This window comes from Thunnus maccoyii, chromosome 7, assembly GCF_910596095.1.
Source record: "Thunnus maccoyii chromosome 7, fThuMac1.1, whole genome shotgun sequence".
NCBI classification, from domain to species: Eukaryota; Metazoa; Chordata; class Actinopteri; order Scombriformes; family Scombridae; genus Thunnus; species Thunnus maccoyii.
In genome coordinates, this window is record NC_056539.1 from 25501364 (window position 1) to 25520119 (window position 18756).

At 39.6% G+C, this 18756-nt stretch overlaps 2 protein-coding genes across 13 annotated transcripts in view; one reads left to right on the forward strand and one right to left on the reverse strand.

Moving 5' to 3' along the window:
• dock7 (dedicator of cytokinesis 7) overlaps positions 1–18756 on the forward strand; it is a 50641-nt gene that overhangs the window by 7874 nt on the left and 24011 nt on the right. For all 12 annotated transcript variants that reach the window (XM_042415825.1, XM_042415826.1, XM_042415817.1 and 9 more), the window contains exons 4-18: positions 368–436; positions 571–700; positions 898–1110; positions 1391–1476; positions 1574–1640; positions 2158–2307; positions 2492–2572; positions 2900–3062; positions 3658–3800; positions 3961–4054; positions 4303–4465; positions 14675–14792; positions 15089–15159; positions 17987–18125; positions 18655–18756. In XM_042415825.1, the coding sequence (XP_042271759.1) occupies positions 368–436; positions 571–700; positions 898–1110; positions 1391–1476; positions 1574–1640; positions 2158–2307; positions 2492–2572; positions 2900–3062; positions 3658–3800; positions 3961–4054; positions 4303–4465; positions 14675–14792; positions 15089–15159; positions 17987–18125; positions 18655–18756 (1789 nt within the window). The remainder of the gene's footprint in view (positions 1–367; positions 437–570; positions 701–897; positions 1111–1390; positions 1477–1573; positions 1641–2157; positions 2308–2491; positions 2573–2899; positions 3063–3657; positions 3801–3960; positions 4055–4302; positions 4466–14674; positions 14793–15088; positions 15160–17986; positions 18126–18654) is intronic.
• angptl3 (angiopoietin-like 3) lies at positions 6608–10269 on the reverse strand. The gene is made up of 7 exons (XM_042415829.1): positions 9664–10269; positions 9009–9119; positions 8709–8820; positions 8458–8571; positions 8058–8153; positions 6944–7210; positions 6608–6812 (listed from the first exon to the last, which is right to left on the reverse strand). Exons 1-7 carry the CDS (start codon positions 10192–10194, stop codon positions 6628–6630), a joined length of 1416 nt encoding a protein of 471 aa, XP_042271763.1. The 5' UTR covers positions 10195–10269; the 3' UTR covers positions 6608–6627.

The window sequence follows — 18756 nt, forward strand, 5'->3', positions numbered from 1 at the left end:
ATTTTTACTTCCATTTGAAGAAATCTTAGGATTTGGCCTCCATGCTTTGGTTTGAGTGACTGTGTAATGCTGTGAGTTCTGTAAGTTTTTCTATTATTATTGCTGCCTTTTAGTTATTGTAAAAGCAGCATCAAATGATTAAAGATGAAAGATTTATGGATTTAATGTCATTACTTAGCTCTGTCTCGTGGCATTTCTGAAGTAGTGGCACAAACATTGTGTACTTCACTGTTTGATGTAGCAGGAAAATTAAATGACATCGGCCTGGTAGCCCGTCATCTTTAGTCACCCACTCTAATGTATTTCATGTCTGACTTTTGCTATTGAAATAAAGCTTGTTTGATTGATTGAATCTGTCTGGCTGCAGGGACACTGATCCTCATGTCAGAGACTGTGTCAGATCCTACACAGAGGACTGGGCTGTCGTCAACAGAAAGTAAGGCCTCATTCCATTTTTTTTATCCCTTGATTACAATTGTTAACTCACTAAAATTGGGATTTTATCTGAAAGCATTAATTAATATTGTTAAGTTAATCACTGTGTCCTAAATGACTGCTTGCTTTCTTCAGATACCACAAGCTTGGTACGGGCTTCAACCCCAACACTCTGGATAAACAGAAGGAGCGTCAGAAAGGACTGCCCAAACAAGTGTTTGAGGCTGATGAGATGCCAGACAACAGCAGCTACCAGGATGACCAGGTATTGAATCACTCAGTAGTAAAACAGTTGGACAAGAAAGTTTGTGGACTGACAAAAATCTCCTGTGTCATGGGATGGAATGTTTAAAAGCCCACATGAGAAGTTTAAGGTTTTGGATGACCATATGTATTTTGATGCTGTGTGTTGAGATGGTCCGCCTATGGTGCTCATATTGATATATGTTTGTTGTTCTGTAGGATGACCTGAAGCGCCGGTCAATGTCCATAGACGACACGCCACGGGGCAGCTGGGCCTGCAGCATCTTTGACTTGAAGAATTCCGTCCCTGATGCCCTCCTCCCTCACCTCCTCGACCGTGCCCCCAATGAGGAGATTGACAGGCATAATGAAGATCAGCGCAAGGCCAACCGCCACCGTGAACTCTTTGCTCTGCACCCCGCCCTTGACGAGGTCCGGTATACCCCTCCATCCCTCTTTGCTGGAATCCTTTTCTGACAGTCAACATTAAATCTCATCATGCAATATTATGAATCTGTAGCACATTTTTTGTTGGTTACTGGGTCCAAATAAGCCAATGAACTAATTTTTTGTGTTTAAAATCAGCCCCAAGATGTCTGTGACTTACTTGTCTTACTTACTGTCATGCATAAAATAGCATGCACACACAGATACTCATAATTCTTCTGATAGTTTCATGTTTTTGTATTTGGTGTTCTATGTGAATGTGTAGGAGGAGCCCATTGAGCGCCATTGCGTGCCTGAAGTACCCAAAGAACACTTTGGCCAGAGGCTACTCGTCAAGTGCTTGTCCTTGAAGTAAGTGGTGGACAGCCTTTTCAGAAAAAAAACCTTTTAGCTCTTTTATTTAACTGCTGCTTTCTGCTGACCCACTCCTTTTTCTCTCCCCTTGAAGGTTTGAGATCGAAATTGAACCCATATTTGCTAGTTTGGCCTTATACGATGTCAAGGAAAAGAAAAAGGTAAGCTGTTATGCTTTCCTCAGTGCTACGTCAGCCCTGAGTTGTTGGGTCACTTCTGCAAACCATTAAAATTGTTGGGAGGCCAAAGTGAATTTGATGTGTGGACTATAAAATTTTATGTTGTGGCCCTGTTATGCTTGTAGGAATGCAGCTAAATCATACACTGGAACTATGTATCTATCTAAGAAAGCCCATGCACCGGCTGCCTATTTCTTCTCCCCTCCAGCTGACAAACACTAGAGGGTAGCAGTTGCCCTGATAAGTAGATCTCTCACATGTATTGCTCTGCACAGGAGCCCCATTATTTCACAAGTGGGTCATTTGTCACTGAAGTGTTATCATGTTTGTCAGCCACTGTGAGCAATAGATCAGATCGCAGTAACACATCCATTCACTAAAGAATTACATTTGGATTATGATGGCTGCCATGTTGCGGTCATAGTATTACTGTGCATTTTACATATATGTTATAATCATGGGATAATTACCTTTTTGTCTGTTTGCATGCGCCCCGCAGATATCAGAGAACTTTTTCTTCGACTTAAACTCAGAGCCGACCAAGGCGATGCTGCGTCCGCACATTCAGACAGCAGCCATCTCCACGCTGGCACGCTCTGCCATATTCTCCATCACCTACCCCTCCCAGGACGTCTTCCTGGTCATCAAGGTCAGACAATTATGATATTATTTCCTCTGTCTCGCTAAGTGTGGTTTTGCAAATAAAGCATTGGGTAATAATAATGTAAATAATATTAAAAAAAATGATTTGAGAGTAGGTCTTTGTCCTGTGTGATCACTTCATTGCAGTGTGTGAGTGTGGTGACAGAAAGCTGTGTGTGTTCTGTTCCCAGTTGGAAAAGGTACTGCAGCAAGGTGATATTGGAGAATGTGCTGAACCCTACATGGTCTTCAAAGAGTCAGACGCTGCCAAGGTACGATACGATCAGTGTGAGCTTGAATGGCACATAAAATAGTATATAGAGTATCGTCTCATATATATTATTATAGTATTAAAACATTATGTTATAAGATAATAAGTATTGTCTTCATAGCCCACTTTGTTAGCCACATATTCAGTTATAAAACTCCATGCTCCTTGGAGTGCTACGCATTTCTTCACCAAAATTTTGCACAGTATATAATCAAATTTTTTTTTTTTCAATTGATAAATAAATAAACTAATTTAATTATCATTTGTAAGTTGTTTTTTCTGTTTTAAAAGTCACAGATATTGTAGTTAACATATGTTTTTGTCATAGAACAAAGAGAAGCTGGAGAAGCTCCGCAGCCAGTCAGAGCAGTTCTGCCAACGGCTGGGCCGCTACCGCATGCCCTTCGCTTGGACCGCCATCCACCTAATGAACATTGTCAACAGTGCTGGCAGTCTTGAGAGAGATACAGAGCTGGAGATGAGCCTCTCAGGTCTGACTTTTCCCTTTAACACAACTCTTTGGATTCTAACTGTTAATATGCAGCATGTATCTCAGTGTAAGGTCATTAAGAGTCACTGTTTGGAGGCACATAGTCCTTCCCTTTTTTGGTTTTGTGGTTCTACCCACTCACAGTCTCAATGTCACATCTAAGTTATCAGGGGACAGAGACTGTAACTGTCTGACAGTCACGCAGAAGGCTCATGGGCACGTTGGTACATTATCACATTTTAAAGTCTTTATCTAGAAACAACTTTCCAACAACAAATAGTAAGTAAAGCAAATTCAAACAGATAGCAAAACATTCAAACAAAGAATCCAGTCATGTTGATTCCACGTGTGTTATTTTGAGTTTAACCTTTGGTGTTTGTCCAACCTTTGACCTCACAAGGGGTCTTTGATGCTGACTGTGGTGACTGCCTTTTCGTTGCTAGGCAGATCAGAGAGATGTATATTTTCTGTCAGATAGGACAGATATCTGGCATTCATCTCGAGCTTATTGTTGCTTCCCCCAATAAAAAAGCTTTCAAAAAGCAGGGGTGAAAACAAAGTTAAATCTTAAATGCTGATTTGCTGCCTGTCTGCAGAGAGAAAAGGCTCATGGTCAGAGCGGAGGAACTCAAGCATCATGGGAAGGCGTTCCCTGGAGAGAACCACCAGTGGAGATGAGTCATGTAGTCTTACAGGTTTCAGACCTGCCACACTTACCATCACCAACTTCTTCAAACAGGTCTGCTATACTACATGCACAAATTTTTTTTTATTCACATCCGAGAAAGCATGCTCACAGACAGAGAGGAATATCGATAAACACATAGTTTACTGTATTGTGTTCTGCTTTGTCTCTTAAAATTTTCTTAAATGTTCAAAACATTGTTTTCGTATTTTAGGAGGGTGACAGGCTGAGTGATGAGGACTTGTATAAGTTCCTAGCAGATATGAGAAGACCTTCTTCAGTACTGAGGAGGCTCAGACCCATCACAGGTACAAACATCAATTGAGTGTTCTTAGAGAGAGTTAAGAAAAGACCTGAACTATTCCTTTTATTTCTTTACCTTGTTGGTAGTTATTTACCCAATGCTCATCGCTATTTGCCATTTTTTCTGCTTGAAATTTGAAGAAGTTAGCTGATGGTGTTTGGAATTTATTACGCCCTCCTCCTTCTTCATCCTCCTGTTGTGTTTGTCACACTCACTCCTCCCTCCTATTGTCCTTTGTGACTGTCACTACAGCCCAGTTGAAGTTGGACATTTCTCCAGCTCCAGAGAACCCCCACTATTGCTTGACACCTGACCTACTGCAGGTTAAACCTTACCCGGACAGTAGGGTACGCCCCACCAGGGAGATCTTGGAGTTCCCTGCCAGAGACGTCTATGTGCCAAACACCACATACAGGTACAGGAAAAAACACTTATTAGTGTGGAAAATTGAACTTTTGTGTCTTATCTTTCATTTTAGTCTATCTAGTCTGAAGAGTATATTCATATGTCAGTGGAACGCTTTATCTCCGAATTACCTGTCAGTTAGTTACAAGCTGTTATTAAGTGTTAATTTTAAAGCAACTTTTAAATTGATCAATTAGAAATTTATTGAAATATAGCCTTGTTTACTTTTTAATTGTAATGATCTTATTGTAATTGCTTTTTAACTAATAATTAATTGTTAAGGTATCTTGGGACTACAGAGAGATATTGCTGCCAGTAGTAAAACCTTAATCAGTGATTAAACACATCTTTTAACTCGTAAAATTAAGTAAACACTACCTCCAGCTTTGGACAGTGATGACTGACACTGTCTTTTGTTAATGTTCACCTGATGTCTGCCTGTGCACTGCTGATGTGTTCCATTTGCCCAAGAGCTATTTTTGACAAGGTCATATGGAGAGATGTTCTCATTACCACACTGCTGCTGACACAGCCTCGCTGCCACCGGCCTTGTTTGTCTGCAGATAACCAGTTGCATTCCTATTGCATATTAACTAATGCCAGACCTAATTGATCCTCCAGAGACCCGGCTGAACTGGGTGAAAGGAATTTGTAATTGTTAAATTATCATTCTGAGCTTGTTTTTTTTTGCTACCAAAATAAGGCTGTCTGGGATCAATGGTCTTTTTTTCACCGATTTTCCTGGAAACCTAACTGTTTGACATGCTTATCTATAACTCTTTTTCTCTTTAACGTCATTGTCAAATATATGAGATCAGCGAACTTGAGCAGTGAGGACATGCTTTTAAATTGTGAATGAAGATATAACAGTATTATTGACTGTTATAGTGTTCAGGTGTACCTAATTTCACATGTAATACTATTACAATCAAATACATTTCTTGTCTTTTTTTTATCGAGCCACTTCATCTCCTCAATACAAAGTTACAAATATATATATATTACCCGCTATAAATCAGGTAGAGCATGTCCACTTTCACCTTTAAAAATGTTGACACATTAGAGTCATTTAGTCATGTCCGTTTTTATTTTGTTTTCATAAATATGAGTTATTAGAGCACCTAGCTATTTGTCAGGGTGAAATGTTAGTATGAAACACCTTTACAGTACAGTTAGTTATGTTGTGATAATGGACAGGAGTCAATATGACTCAATAACATAGGAATACACGGAAATTATGTTTTTCTAACAATACCAGCACAATTCATGTAATAGCATGAACATGGTTTAAATACTTAACAGAGTAAAAAAAAAACAAAGAACAGACAAAGTGAAAAACCTTATTAGTGCGCTGTCAAAGCTTTGCATCTCCAATCTTTCGTATTGAATTTGAAAGCTGACATGGTTTATATAGCCCCCAAACCCTTGATGAAGCAGTGTAAAATACAATGAAATCATGACATGCCCTTAATTGGAAATCCCCAGTCTGAGTACTTTTGAGGATGTTGGAGATGCAGTGTTTCTTTTGAACTATGACTTGCTATATATACGTTGCATGCTTTATGTGATAACCTGTTGGTATTTGTGCCATTAGCTCCTGGGAACATGCAAAACTGTTTCACATCACAAAGATAAAAGTCACATTTAAATACAATCAGTATAGAAGCTGTCAAATACATTTAAATTCACTGAAAAGATTAGCCAAGCAATTTCAGTTTTGGAATTGCATTGTAGTCTCTCTTCTACTGCATTACTGACATTTTGCAGCCAGCACTGAATCAGGTCGCTGATGTGGATCAATATGTCTGTTTTGCAAGTGATTGCAGACGTTGCATAATGACAATTCTACTGTCCTTGCTGGATCAGACCCAATAGGTTAACAACCTGCATGGCACTGTTGCATCATTTCAACAGTTCAGCATTTTCTGACTTCAGACATGTTTGACTTATCTGTTGGTCAGCACTAGTCTCTGGCAAAATGGTGTTAGGAAGCAATCAGCTTAATATAGCAAATGAAATCGGTGTCATATATATTGCCTGTGTTATGACCTTGATATCTCATTTTACACTTTTCCATTTTATGTGGAGAAGTGCAAAATTGGCTAAGCACCAGATGTTAGTGTTCGTGAAAAATGCCAGTAGTGTTCTAAGAGAAGGTATGAGTTCTGAGGTTCAGTTGAAGCCTTCAGTAGTACGGGCTGGTCGAATGGTGATCTTGGTCATCTTGAGAGAATACAGGGGCCCATTGCCAGGCTTCCAGTAAATGCCCTTCCTTCTCACAGAGCGTCCCCTTGCCCTCAACCACAAATACCTTCCATTAAGATTGGTCTCTCCACAGCCGCTGAACCACCAACCACCTGCCAAAGGGTCATGACAAGAGACATAAGTTGTAAAAAACAAAACTTGGTTTCCACAAAATGAGGTGAGGATGCAGGCCAGTATGAGGCCGGTGTGCTGAACTCAGCTTGTGGCATTGGTCACTCTTTACCTGTGTAATTGCGAGCGCAGTTTCGTTTGGTATCATCATTTCTGTCTTTTGTGAAGAAGCTCATGCCGGTGCTATTGGCCATGGCATCAGCCAGGTCACCGGAGAAGTTGCTGAGATGAAGGGTGTAATGGTTGGATGGACCTTCCAGAGAGAAACGGTACTCAGCCCAATGCTTCTCCTCCTTCCAGTCCTCCACATCAATACGCAGGATGTAAACTCCCTGTTGTGTAAGGCTGTGGATCTTCTTTAAGCCCAGCCAGAAGTCCTCTGCATAACACATCAATCATTTTTTAGCTTGTTAAATCTCCTAAAGATTTATTTTTTGTAACCACCAACAATAGCCACCGAAGTCTATTGGTGGCCTGTCTGTATGTAAACTCAAGAAGTTATGAATCGATTTGCATGAGACTCAATTTAAAGATTCATGTTCATGGCATAAATCAGGAAGAGCTTATTACGTTTCAGAAACAGATCTTATTTCTGGAATCTGCATATTTTTGGCAGTTACATGGAGCTGGCAGAGGTATATTATCAGTATTTGCTATATTGAGTATCGTCCACAGAAGTTTAGAGTTCATGTAGTAACTTGTATGGTATAATTATTAGGTAGGTAGTAGTGAAGGAACGTTACACCAAAAAATTCATTGCTGCAGGAGCCATTACTTCGGAATGACTGCACCTATGAGCAGCTTTTAAAGCCTAGCGAGTGCTGGAGGGAAATGCTGCCAAAACTTGCTGTGTACAGGAAGATAATACAGGAAGTCATTTTGTCAGCCCAGGGCCAATATACAACAATGACTGTTTCCTGTGACCAGGCCAACAGGAAGTATTTCAAAAAGCTCCCTTCTCCCGAAAGTCTTAGCAGGTTAAGGTAGAAATCAATACAAATATTCCTATGCTCCAATTTTCAATTTTTTTCGAGATAAAAATTTATTTATATTTTTATTCATGTATTTTATGTATTTTATTTATGTATTCAGTACTGCAGCAGATTATTAACAAATGTGTATTTATTACACGGAAGGAAAGCTGCCCTTTCTCAACTTGTCCGTGGTTTTGACAAATGCTCAAATTGCATCTTTGGAATTTAACATATAGTTTTTAATGTACTTACTCTCCAGATCTCCAAAGCCTTTCTCATAATTTTCCCATGTCTGGTCAAAGTCCACTGAACCATCAACCCTGCGTTGGATGACAGTTGAACCTCCATCTATAGAATGGATGGGAAGTATATTTCAATTGAAGGTGCTGTTGTACAAGTTATACACAACTCTACACAAGGATCAGGAAGCAGCCTCATCATAGATAATGTGAAAGGGATATCCACCCTATTGTCTGCCCCTTTGGGTACATTTTCCTGTGGCTATTTAGTTTGATAACCTTTTGGTTTTTTGTTCCTTCCTTGCTGAATGGAGACATGTACTTAAATGCCAAAGTTACATCTTATAAATGTCAACGCCTCTGAATACAAAAACATTTTGATGCCGTCACGAAAAGGCTGAAGGCTCACTCACCTGAACCCATTTCACAATAAACATTGAAAGGCTCAGATTGGTTTGGCTTGATAACATAAATTCCACTGTTGGCCTCTTCTCTGTCAAATAGCTCGCTGCAGTCCATGGGGATATCTAAAACACAGTGAAGAAAGTAAAAATGAATGCATCCAAATTTCCCAACAACATTTGCATTATTCTTTTATTTTAATATATTTCATTTTTAGTCTAACTTTTTAAAAAAGCAATAACACACGATTGAATAATGTTACCATTTCTGTCCAGGCCAGTTGAGTTTCCTGTCAGATATTCAAACATATCTGTAGCTGTTGGGTCTGAATCCATTGGCTTATCGACTGTATCTTGAAAACTGTCATAGCTGAGCTGAAAGACAATGCAAATTAATTGTTATATTAAATTATTGTTAAATTGTAATATTAGTTAAATTATGTTGTCAACCCTAGAGAAAGCTGAGTCCCCTCCCTCCATACATTTCCTAAAGAAGAATTTTATATAAACTGTTTGACACAACATGGGAAAATCTTGTAGCTTATTTGACACTGGTCGTTTACCTTTTCCTCCAGGTTTTTAATCTTCATTTTCTGGTGGTCAAGCTGATCATGCTGCTCTTTAACAGCTTTCAGTAGATTTGTGATTGTTTTATCTTGAGTTTCAATCACCTCCTGAAATGCAAAGTTAAAACATTAATTATCACCTTTATCTGTTATACCTTTTTATATGTATTTTAGTTCACATATGTTTTAGAGCAACTATTCAGTGATTAAAGTTGAACACATTATTAACTGCCAGTTGGGGCAGTTTTTAATGGGCAACACTAGAAATTCTATCATTAACAATGACAAGAAACAGAACACAAAAAGTAGCTTTCCTGCTGCAAGTATAAGTATATATGTGTGTGTATTCTTATAGCCTGTATGTTTCATGTACTGTATTTTGACGACACCCAAGTGGAATTGGATAAAGTAGTGCAACAGATAGTTAGGACACATATCTCAATGATAATTATCGTGTTGTTATCCAAGGTAGTTCAAAGTTAATCAAGTGAGTTAATTTCCATTATTTACTGGATTTGAGAGAACCTTTTTGGTGCAGTAGTGATACGTCTGTTCACCATTCACTTCTTTTGATATCTTCCACAAACGCTTGCGTGCAAATGCTTGAATTAGAAATTCTGAGGAACCACATCAGCACTTGTTAGCTTCTTACCTTAAGTGCTGTGATTTCACTGAGCTGGTCAGCATGGACCAGGCTCTGCGACAGTCCCTTCAGCCTTTCCTCAAGGCTCCCCACCTTGCTCTGCAGCTGTGTACGCTCCTGCACGATGCTGTTGATCTTAGAGTTGATTTCCAGTGACAAGTTCTTGATCTCCTCATTGTTGGCTTTCAAGAAACTGGTTGTCTTCTTCAGCTCCTCCTCTTCCTCCTTGATCTCTGATGTGACCACCGAGAGCTGGTAGAAAGAACGGTCAAAAATGTTCAACTTTTGGAAGATGTCATTGATTTGGCCCTTGGTCTTGTGGACGAACTCCCGTAAACTCTGGCCTAGCTGAAGGAGGCCGTTTGCAAGTAGGCGAACATCATCCAGCATAGCAAAGCGAGACTTTGCCCCGGTTGGGTTTGGTGCTGTGGTGAAGGCCAGGGAGGGCAGAGTGGGGCTGTCATCTCCACCTGAAGTTTCCAGAGGGAGAACAGCAGTGGAACTGGTTAACAGCAGCAACAGACAAAACAGCTTCATCATGATTTCCTTGTCCAGTCCTGGATTATGGAATAGCAGTAATTTTCTAACTAACAGTAGCTATTTCACAGCTCTTGCTTTCCTCTACTGCCTCTTGCTCTGTTTTTCTGCATACCACCTAGACTTTCTTGCTGTTAAAATGATGTGAGAGCAGCAGGCTGCCCTGTGTTATATACTACCCTCTCGGTAGAGGAGGGGGGGGGATTAGCTGATCATTAAACCCTACTATGTTTTAGCTCTGTACCCCACCTCCTCCCAAATCCCCTGGAGCCCTCCCTCTCCTGAACAAACAAATCACAGCAGTGAGCAAATGACATATACACTACATCCCCCTCCCTTCTCTTTACTACCCATTTAACCCCAATCCCCTCCCCATACCACACCCTACCCTGTTCTCCATCTGTGGTGCAGAGCTTTAGCTGATCAGCAGAAAGCCAACAATGGCCATCACAGGTTTTTGATGGATCGTCATTCTGATCAATCTCAAACCATATAACCCTGCACACACTTTGCTTTGATTGATAATGTTGTGTGTAATTAATGCTCTTGGGTTTGATTTAGCATCCTGCTGAATCAGCCTAGCACCAGGCTCTCTTTCTCCCTCTCCTTCTTCTCTCTTTGAGTGGGGAGGGGAGTGGGTCTGTCATCTGTGCCAGGGTTGAGCTCTTGGGCATGAATGATGTTGGAGAGTTTGGACAGTGTGTACTCATCATCTTGGTTTTATTGCTCAGCCTTGTCATTTTTTTTCAAGTTTGTCATGCCTTGTGCAATATTTTTAATGCCACCAGACTTGCAGCTTTAAAAGGATCATTCCCACACACCGAGTCCTGTCATAAAAAAACAATCTTTATGGGGAATTCTTAGTAAGTTGTTTCACGCAGACTTGCAATGTTGTTGAAATATGCCCACCTTCAGCCAGAGTGTGAGGAGGAACTAATCGGTGAAATGACTCAGTGTAGTATTTAATTAAAATATGAATGTTTATACTTTTGATACTCCACACTACATAGTTTGCTATCTGTAAAGTAGTGGTAGAAAGTATGTATCTTGATGCATGGCCTGCTGTGTAGGAGGAAAAGGCCTTCCAGATAATTGCTGTGTTGTTCAGTCATTATATTTATTGATTAATCAAGGCTTGAAATTCTGAAAATTTTTGTTGTTGGAACCTTTTATAGAGTTAATTGATTTTATTTATGCCGATTAGTTGACCAAATTTTGAATCATTTTTTTTGATGGTACTGATGATATTTTTGAGCCAAAGATATTTGTTTGCTGCGTCACCAATCAAAAACAAGTATATTTTCCCATATTAGCTTATCAGTCACTCGCTATACTGGAAGAAAAGATTATTACATTATTATGAAAGCATTCACATTGTCACAAATACTAGAAAATGTTATGTTTGGCCCATACATTGCTGCTGGCTAGCTTTGGTTTAACATGGAAACACTGCACCTTATAATACCACACAATTAATGAGCTCTTTCTAGTTATTTGCGGTTGTAAGGATGAATTCCCTCAGTTCTCTTTAATGAAGACCTACTGTTTTTTCATACGATTAGAGCAGAGAGAATGAGCTCTATGGAAAATAAAAAAAATTTGAATGAGTAAAATGTGCCAGGAATTTGCCTGATCAGCATAAAGTTGGTAATAATATTCTGTATTCTTCGTTCCAACACAGTGGTTAGCACTGTTGCTTCACTGCAGGAGGTTTAAGGGTTTGAACCCAACTGAGCCCGCTGGGGTCTTTCTCTGTGGAGCTGGCATGTTCTGCCCATGTTTGTGGCCAAATTCACATTTGCAGTGGAAGAAATGAAGAAATGACTAACATGACACTGAACTACATTCTAAGTTTGTTCTGTAGAAGTGTTAACCTCAGAATGGTAGTTCTGCATTCTGATTTAATTCAAAATTTTAAGTGTCCATACTGTTGGATCTGTAGCTATTTTGATAATTATTGTGCAAAATTTAAGTAATTCAAAAGATACTCTTAATGTACCTCTACTAGCCATTGTAACTCGATGCATTGATCACCTCCTATGTTGGCCTCTGGGTAAGAGGACTGTTCTGATAACATGTACTGTGTGTCAGTCCTTTGTCCCATGATTGGATAGTGTGCATACCCTTCTACAACTGGCCCCTTCTTTGTTAACCACAAGGTGAAAGAGTCATGTTCACATTTGTGTGTATTCAGTACCCTATATTGTAGCACCTAATTAGTTTAATCTGTCATTATTCAGTAGAGTGGAAAAACGTCTGCATTTTTAACTATATTCAAAGAAATTAACGGTAAAAATGCGCTCATCAATGAAAAATATAATATTCACTGTATGTCAAATTTTGGTGGAAGATGAAGGAGAAGTCTTGTTCTGCTAGAGTTGAGTTGTTGTCGTAATCAGCTAAATATTGAGCCATGACTTTGAAGATCTTTTAGATAACACTAGGTTATGCTTTCTGTACTCCAACACAATAAACTATTCCTGGCACTCCTCTCTCCAACTCTGTCATGGCTGAATATTTAGCTGGTTTCAACAACTCACCTCTAGTGAGATTGCAGAGTGAGACTTCTTGGGTGAGGCTTGGTTAGACACAATAACAAACAGACCGGATCAAGCGAAAGGTAAAGAAAAATGTTTTATTTCTCTGTATGGTCCTTTCCATAATGTTGTTGGACACTTATCAATGAGCCTGTCAGTGGCAAAAACAAGCTCTTTTAGTGGACGTACATCCCTTTAACATGACAACCTCATTATTACCGTTCCTTCTTTGCATGTTCTGAATTTCCATAGAATTACTTTGACATCTGGCCTGTTGGTGAGAACCTCTGTGTTTAGAGTCGGTTAAACAATGACTTTGTCCTCTTATGTATCCTCTGGGCCCAAAATAGGGAAGATAATTGCCATGAGGGATTGTATTTGGAGTGCTGTAATATTCCGAGGGCCATGTATAGTTTGCCTTAACTGTCTTCATGTGTGTGTTATTAAGTTAAATCTGATGAGATGAACTGACCGATTAGTGATACTTCATTTGTGCTTCGATGGATATTCCAGCTTTGCTGCAGTAAAGCCATTTTGGGGTCTATTTTAGTTCAACAACCCACTTTAAAGCTGCTATTAAATTTGTGAGGACATGATAGTTTGAGGATAACAGAAGAGTAAGTAAAGAGTAAAATTCTAATTATCAGACCAGAGAGATTCCCACGCCTCCTTGTAAGATGTGATTCCAGCTGTGGTCTCTGTGGAGCCATCCCCCACTGACTCAACTACGTCATTGCGGTTTGTCAGCTGATCTCGGGTTACTTTGCACTTCCTATTCTGGGACACCCATCTTCCTGACATACAGCGGTAGTAACCAGCGTTTTTGAAAGTATAGTATCATTACTTTCATCATAGCAGGGTGTGTTGACCACAATGACCAGGATTTAAATATCCAAACCACTTTGAGTATTTTATTAAAAGGTTTATTTCAAACAATAAAAGTCAATATTTTTAGCTGGGAAGTTAAATCATCCTAGGCCTACAGTACAATTTAACATGGGAGAAAGTTTTCTGTTTATGTAATGTAATTTGAGTTTATGTAATGGTTGCTTTCTTTTGATGTCTCTATTGACGGCTCAACCTCTAGTCCTCTCAAGCCATAATGGTTTGTGCTACACCTTGCAAAGGGTTAAAATAGTTGGTGTGGTCATGACAAAGTTCTTTTCTTTAATGTTACCTGTTTTGCATGAGAACAATCCCCAGTGAGTCAAACTCTGCCCTGTCCCCCTGTCTGCCCACCTCTTCTGAAACATTTTAGGTTGCACCTCCCATCTTTGTGACAGGCTAAGCCTTCCATATTTACCAATCAGAGTAGGGTTTAGTGTCCATGGTGGCCTTGCCCCCTTACATTTATTGGTTTTGGAATCTGATGTAACTATGCCAGGTAACTAGGTCAAGCACTTTTTTAAAATGTTTGGTTTGGATGTCAATAATGGCAGAAGAAGTTTCACACAGTGAAATGGGAGAAAATTGTTACTGTGCTAATACTGTACTTATTATTCATATGATAACTTAGTTACTATGTGATATTAACAGATGTATTATGGATGTTCAACTCACCTGCTTAGTTGTAAAACAGTTATCTTTTTACCCTGCCATAAATTGTAATTAGGCTATATAATACAGTATGAAGTACTATACATAGTATGAATTACTGTATGCATTTTACACATGTACAATAATTATATATGTAAATTGCATGGCATACAACATCATAGTAAGTAGTCTTTACGGGAAAATTACAGTTTTTCTGAAGTAAAAAAAAACACCAACTGGAAGCCAAACTTAGTGTTTTAGTTTTAGCTTTTCCAAGAAATTTGAACTTTGCCATTAACACCAGATTTTATATTTTGTCATGTTTCTTCAGGGCAGTAACTTGTATGACGTAATATATGACATGCCTTGTTTTCTCTTTGTTTGTGTCTGTGTACATGTTCATTTTCCAGGAACCTGCTGTATGTGAACCCTCAGAGTCTTAACTTTGCCAACCGCCAAGGTTCTGCCCGCAACATCACAGTGAAAGTGCAATTTATGAATGGAGAGGATCCAAATAATGCCATGCCGGTATGCTATGATAAAATGTTATAAGTTAAAATAAAACAATTCTGGCTTTTGGATTTATTTTAGCACCGCAAGTGCTCTATCTTAGCTGTAACTCTCATTATGTTCACAACGTAACATCTTTACCATTCGATGTGTCATGTTTCGACAGTGTAGTCGCATTTGGTAAGACTGAAGTTGTATGGTACAGCTGTGCAGTGCAACAACATTATTCTACAGCTGTATAACCAAAATGCTCTGAGTAAATACAATGTGCTCATAGTCAATGTCAATATAAGTGTTTTTTTTGTATCCCCTAGGTGATATTTGGGAAGTCTAGCTGTGCGGATTTTGCTAAAGAGGCCTACACTGCTGTAGTGTACCATAACAGGTAAGTGCGTGTGGCATCTTTTGGTTGGAATAGTCTCTATAGTGTGTTGCCGGGAACCTGTAATCAAAAATGAACTGGAGCATTCAAGAAGTTAGTCAATTGAAAATATAAGTTATTGGGCTGGAAAAGTATATATTTGTCCAAATATCCATACTTTTTCACCTGAAGCTCCATGTAAAGCTCCATATATTCATTCACTTTTCTAACAACTGTTATGATAGAGTTATCACAATATGATTTATGAAATGGCCTTGTTGGCAGTGCTTTGTTAACTGAAAAAATCTGAATATCTTAAATGCCTAGCCTCCATTATTATCATGAGATTAGACGATTGGTAATTAAACTCACAATTCTCCTTTAATTCAACATTAGAATTGCATGTAGTCTTACACTTTCACTACCCCACCTTTGATGGCACCCATTAAAGAATGGGTTGAGTCAACCCTCTGGATATTTTCAAGTGGTGCCCTTGGCACAAGTTTCTTCCATTTCTAGATAAGAGCTGATGGACTCTAATATTTTATCACCACTATTAGGTGTTTTTTATGACATCCAGAGGTTTGTCATTTGTCACCCAGGGGTCACACCTTCAAGGCTAAAATTAATCAGCCTGTGACGAATGTACCACTGTGACTAGGACAATCACACATCAAGACTTTTTCTGGCCTTAGAAGTGCTTATAGGTAATTGCATTTACAGTTTGCATTTCACTCAGAAATGGCATAATATTTCTCTTGTCAAAGCTCTTAAAGGCAAATAAAAGGAGAAATTTAATAGCAAGGAAATGAAATGGGTCTCTTTTATAAGAGATGTTTTGTAAATCTGGAAAGCTTCCACCTTTTTGCTCGTATCTGCTTTTGGCTTTGATGTTTGATGTTATGTGCTCAGCCAATAGCACATTATCTTTTCCACTGCGAGAAAAGTTTCTCCTGGTGCTGTTTTTCCTTAAGGATTTTTCCTTTTTTGTTCCAGAACCAAAATGTTTGTACCCATGAGAAATGAGGGCCCTTCTGTGAACTTTTTAAGCAGCGTCAAGGCAATCCTAGTGGGTTTGCTGTAGTTGTGGGTTGTTTGTTTCTGGGCATTGGCTTGCAGACAAAATGTCCTCCTGTGGGACTATAAAGAATTCAGCTGAAGTGAATTATGATGCGTTATATAATGTCTTTCTTTTTATATCACTTGACTTCAACTGTGAACCACTGCCCTGCCTTAAGACAGAGATTTCAAAGTTATAAATGGACCCAGCTGGAAATAGAATATATGGAGATTTCAGTTGATTTGCATATTTGTACTTGCAGGAATGGAAATGTGTTAATATGCAAGTCTATAGCTAGTACAGGGTGTAAGCCTGACTAGAAAAAATTACAGCATTTTGCAAACTGTTCACAGTACTTTCGAGAACAAGTCATAAAAAAGTCATATTGGAAACTAAATGAGGATCTATAGATATTTTCGCTGCTTATCCAGAGAGGGGTCACAGTAGCAGCAGACTAAGGTAGTTCAGATGTCCTTATCCCCAATAGTGTCTTCTAGCTCCTCCTGGGGCATCCTGAGGCATTCCCAAGCCAAATGAAATATATACTGTAATTCTTCCAGTGTGTTTGGGGTCTACCCTGGGGTCTCCTTACAAGTTCCATGTGACCAGAAAACCTCCAAAGGGAGGCCCCAAGGAGGCATCCTTATCAGATGCCCCAGAAGCACCTCAGCTTGGATCCTTTCAATGCAAAAGAGCAGCTGCTCTACTTTAAGCTCCCTCCGGATGTCTGAGCTCCTTACCCTGAGCTCCTTACCCTGTCTCTAAGGATGAGCCCAGCCACCCTATGGAGGAAACTCATTTTGACTGCTTGTATGCGTGATCTCATTCTTTTGATCACTACCCAAAGCTTGTGACCATAGATGATATGACCACAAAGTCAATCATCGATTTTTGACCTAAGGTGTTCTGGTACCAAATGCAATTATGAACTATCCTATGCTTGAATGTGGTGTTTGTTTCTGCCAGTCCATGATTAGCACACAAGTCCAATAACAAAGCACCACTTGGGTTCAGAAAAGGGAGACATTAGTCCCAGTTACCCCCTCCAGGTTTTTCCATCATTGCCAAGGTGAGCGATGAAGTTCTCCAGCAGAACCATGGAGTCCGTCGGGGGTGCCTTGTCCAGGACCTCACCTAGAGACTCCAAGAAGGCCAGATACTGCAAATTACTGTTTGGTGCATATGCACAAACAACAGTCAGAGCCTTCCTCTCAGCGACACATGGTCGCATAGAGATGCTCAGCCAGCAGCCCATGAGTATCCCTGCATCTGCCTGGCACCTCTTACCTTGGCCAACACTGGAAGAGAAGAGTCCAGTCCCTGTCCAGGAGTTTGGTCCCAGACTTGGTGCTGTGCAGAGGTGAGCTCAGCTATATGAAGTTGATAGCGCTCCGCCTCTCGTGCACTAGGTCCGGCTCCTTCCCCACCAGAGGTGAAGTTCCTCATCCCTAGAACCAGTTCACAGTGCCAGCGGTCAGCATGCGCTTGTCCCTGCCCCTGCCTGCCACCTAGCTGAGAACGCAACCAGCTCCACTGTCTATCCCAACATGTACTGCTGAGTGCATACCAGTACTGAGGAGGTGCTGACCACATAGCAGGCAATCAGTACAGAAAAACTATTGCACACGTGTAGTCTTAATGCAAAAATAGACTTTTAATGAGGGACTATTAACCTGTCTAGCTCGTTCTGAAACATATCTATTTTGGATGTCTTTCCTATTTTGTTAATTTTTTGACTCTAGGGCAGCTTTTGTTGAATAGCACTATATTGTTTTGACTGATTGTCATCAGATCCCCTGACTTTCATGATGAGGTCAAGATCAAGCTGCCTGCCTCCCTGTCAGACCACCACCACATTCTCTTCACCTTTTACCATGTGAGCTGCCAGCAGAAGCAGAACACACCACTGGAGACCCCTGTGGGATACACGGTAGGCAACAGTCATGAGTAATAATAATAATAATAATAATAATAATAATAATAATAATAATAAGCTTTATTTATAGAGCACCTCTCATGACATAAAATGCAGCTCAAAGTGCTTTACAAAAGAAATGTAAAACATAGATACAGATATATACATATGCACAAGCACATAGATACACACACGTACATATATATATATATATATATATATATATATATATATATATATATATACATATGCATGCTTATATATATGCATATATACATATACACACACACATACATATTAAACAGGATAAATATCAGTTAAGACATAGTAAAAGAGTAAAAGACAAATTCTAGAGGGGATACAGTACAGTTATTACACACACGGGGTCATTCTCGTGTCCACACAGGCACACACACTCTGTCACTGGCACTTAAACAACACATGTGCAAATATACTTTTGAACCTTTAAAGAGACAGCAATGAAATTGAAATATGTATTAAATGGAAAATCCTAATGTGTCCTGTGTTTTCTTCCTCCTTCTAGTGGATCCCCATGTTGCAGAACGGCCGTCTACGGACGGGACACTTCTGTCTGCCCGTTTCTCTGGAAAAACCACCACAATCCTACTCTGTTCTTTCCCCAGAT

Coding starts and splice junctions, on each gene's coding strand:
- angptl3 (XM_042415829.1), bottom strand. CDS start 10,194: ATGATGAAGCTGTTTTGTCTGTTGCTGCTGTTAACCAGTTCCACTGCT. Junction 9,120..9,663: donor GTGAAATCACAGCACTTAAG/GTAAGAAGCTAA, acceptor TTTGCATTTCAG/GAGGTGATTGAAACTCAAGA. Junction 8,821..9,008: donor TTAAAAACCTGGAGGAAAAG/GTAAACGACCAG, acceptor ATTGTCTTTCAG/CTCAGCTATGACAGTTTTCA.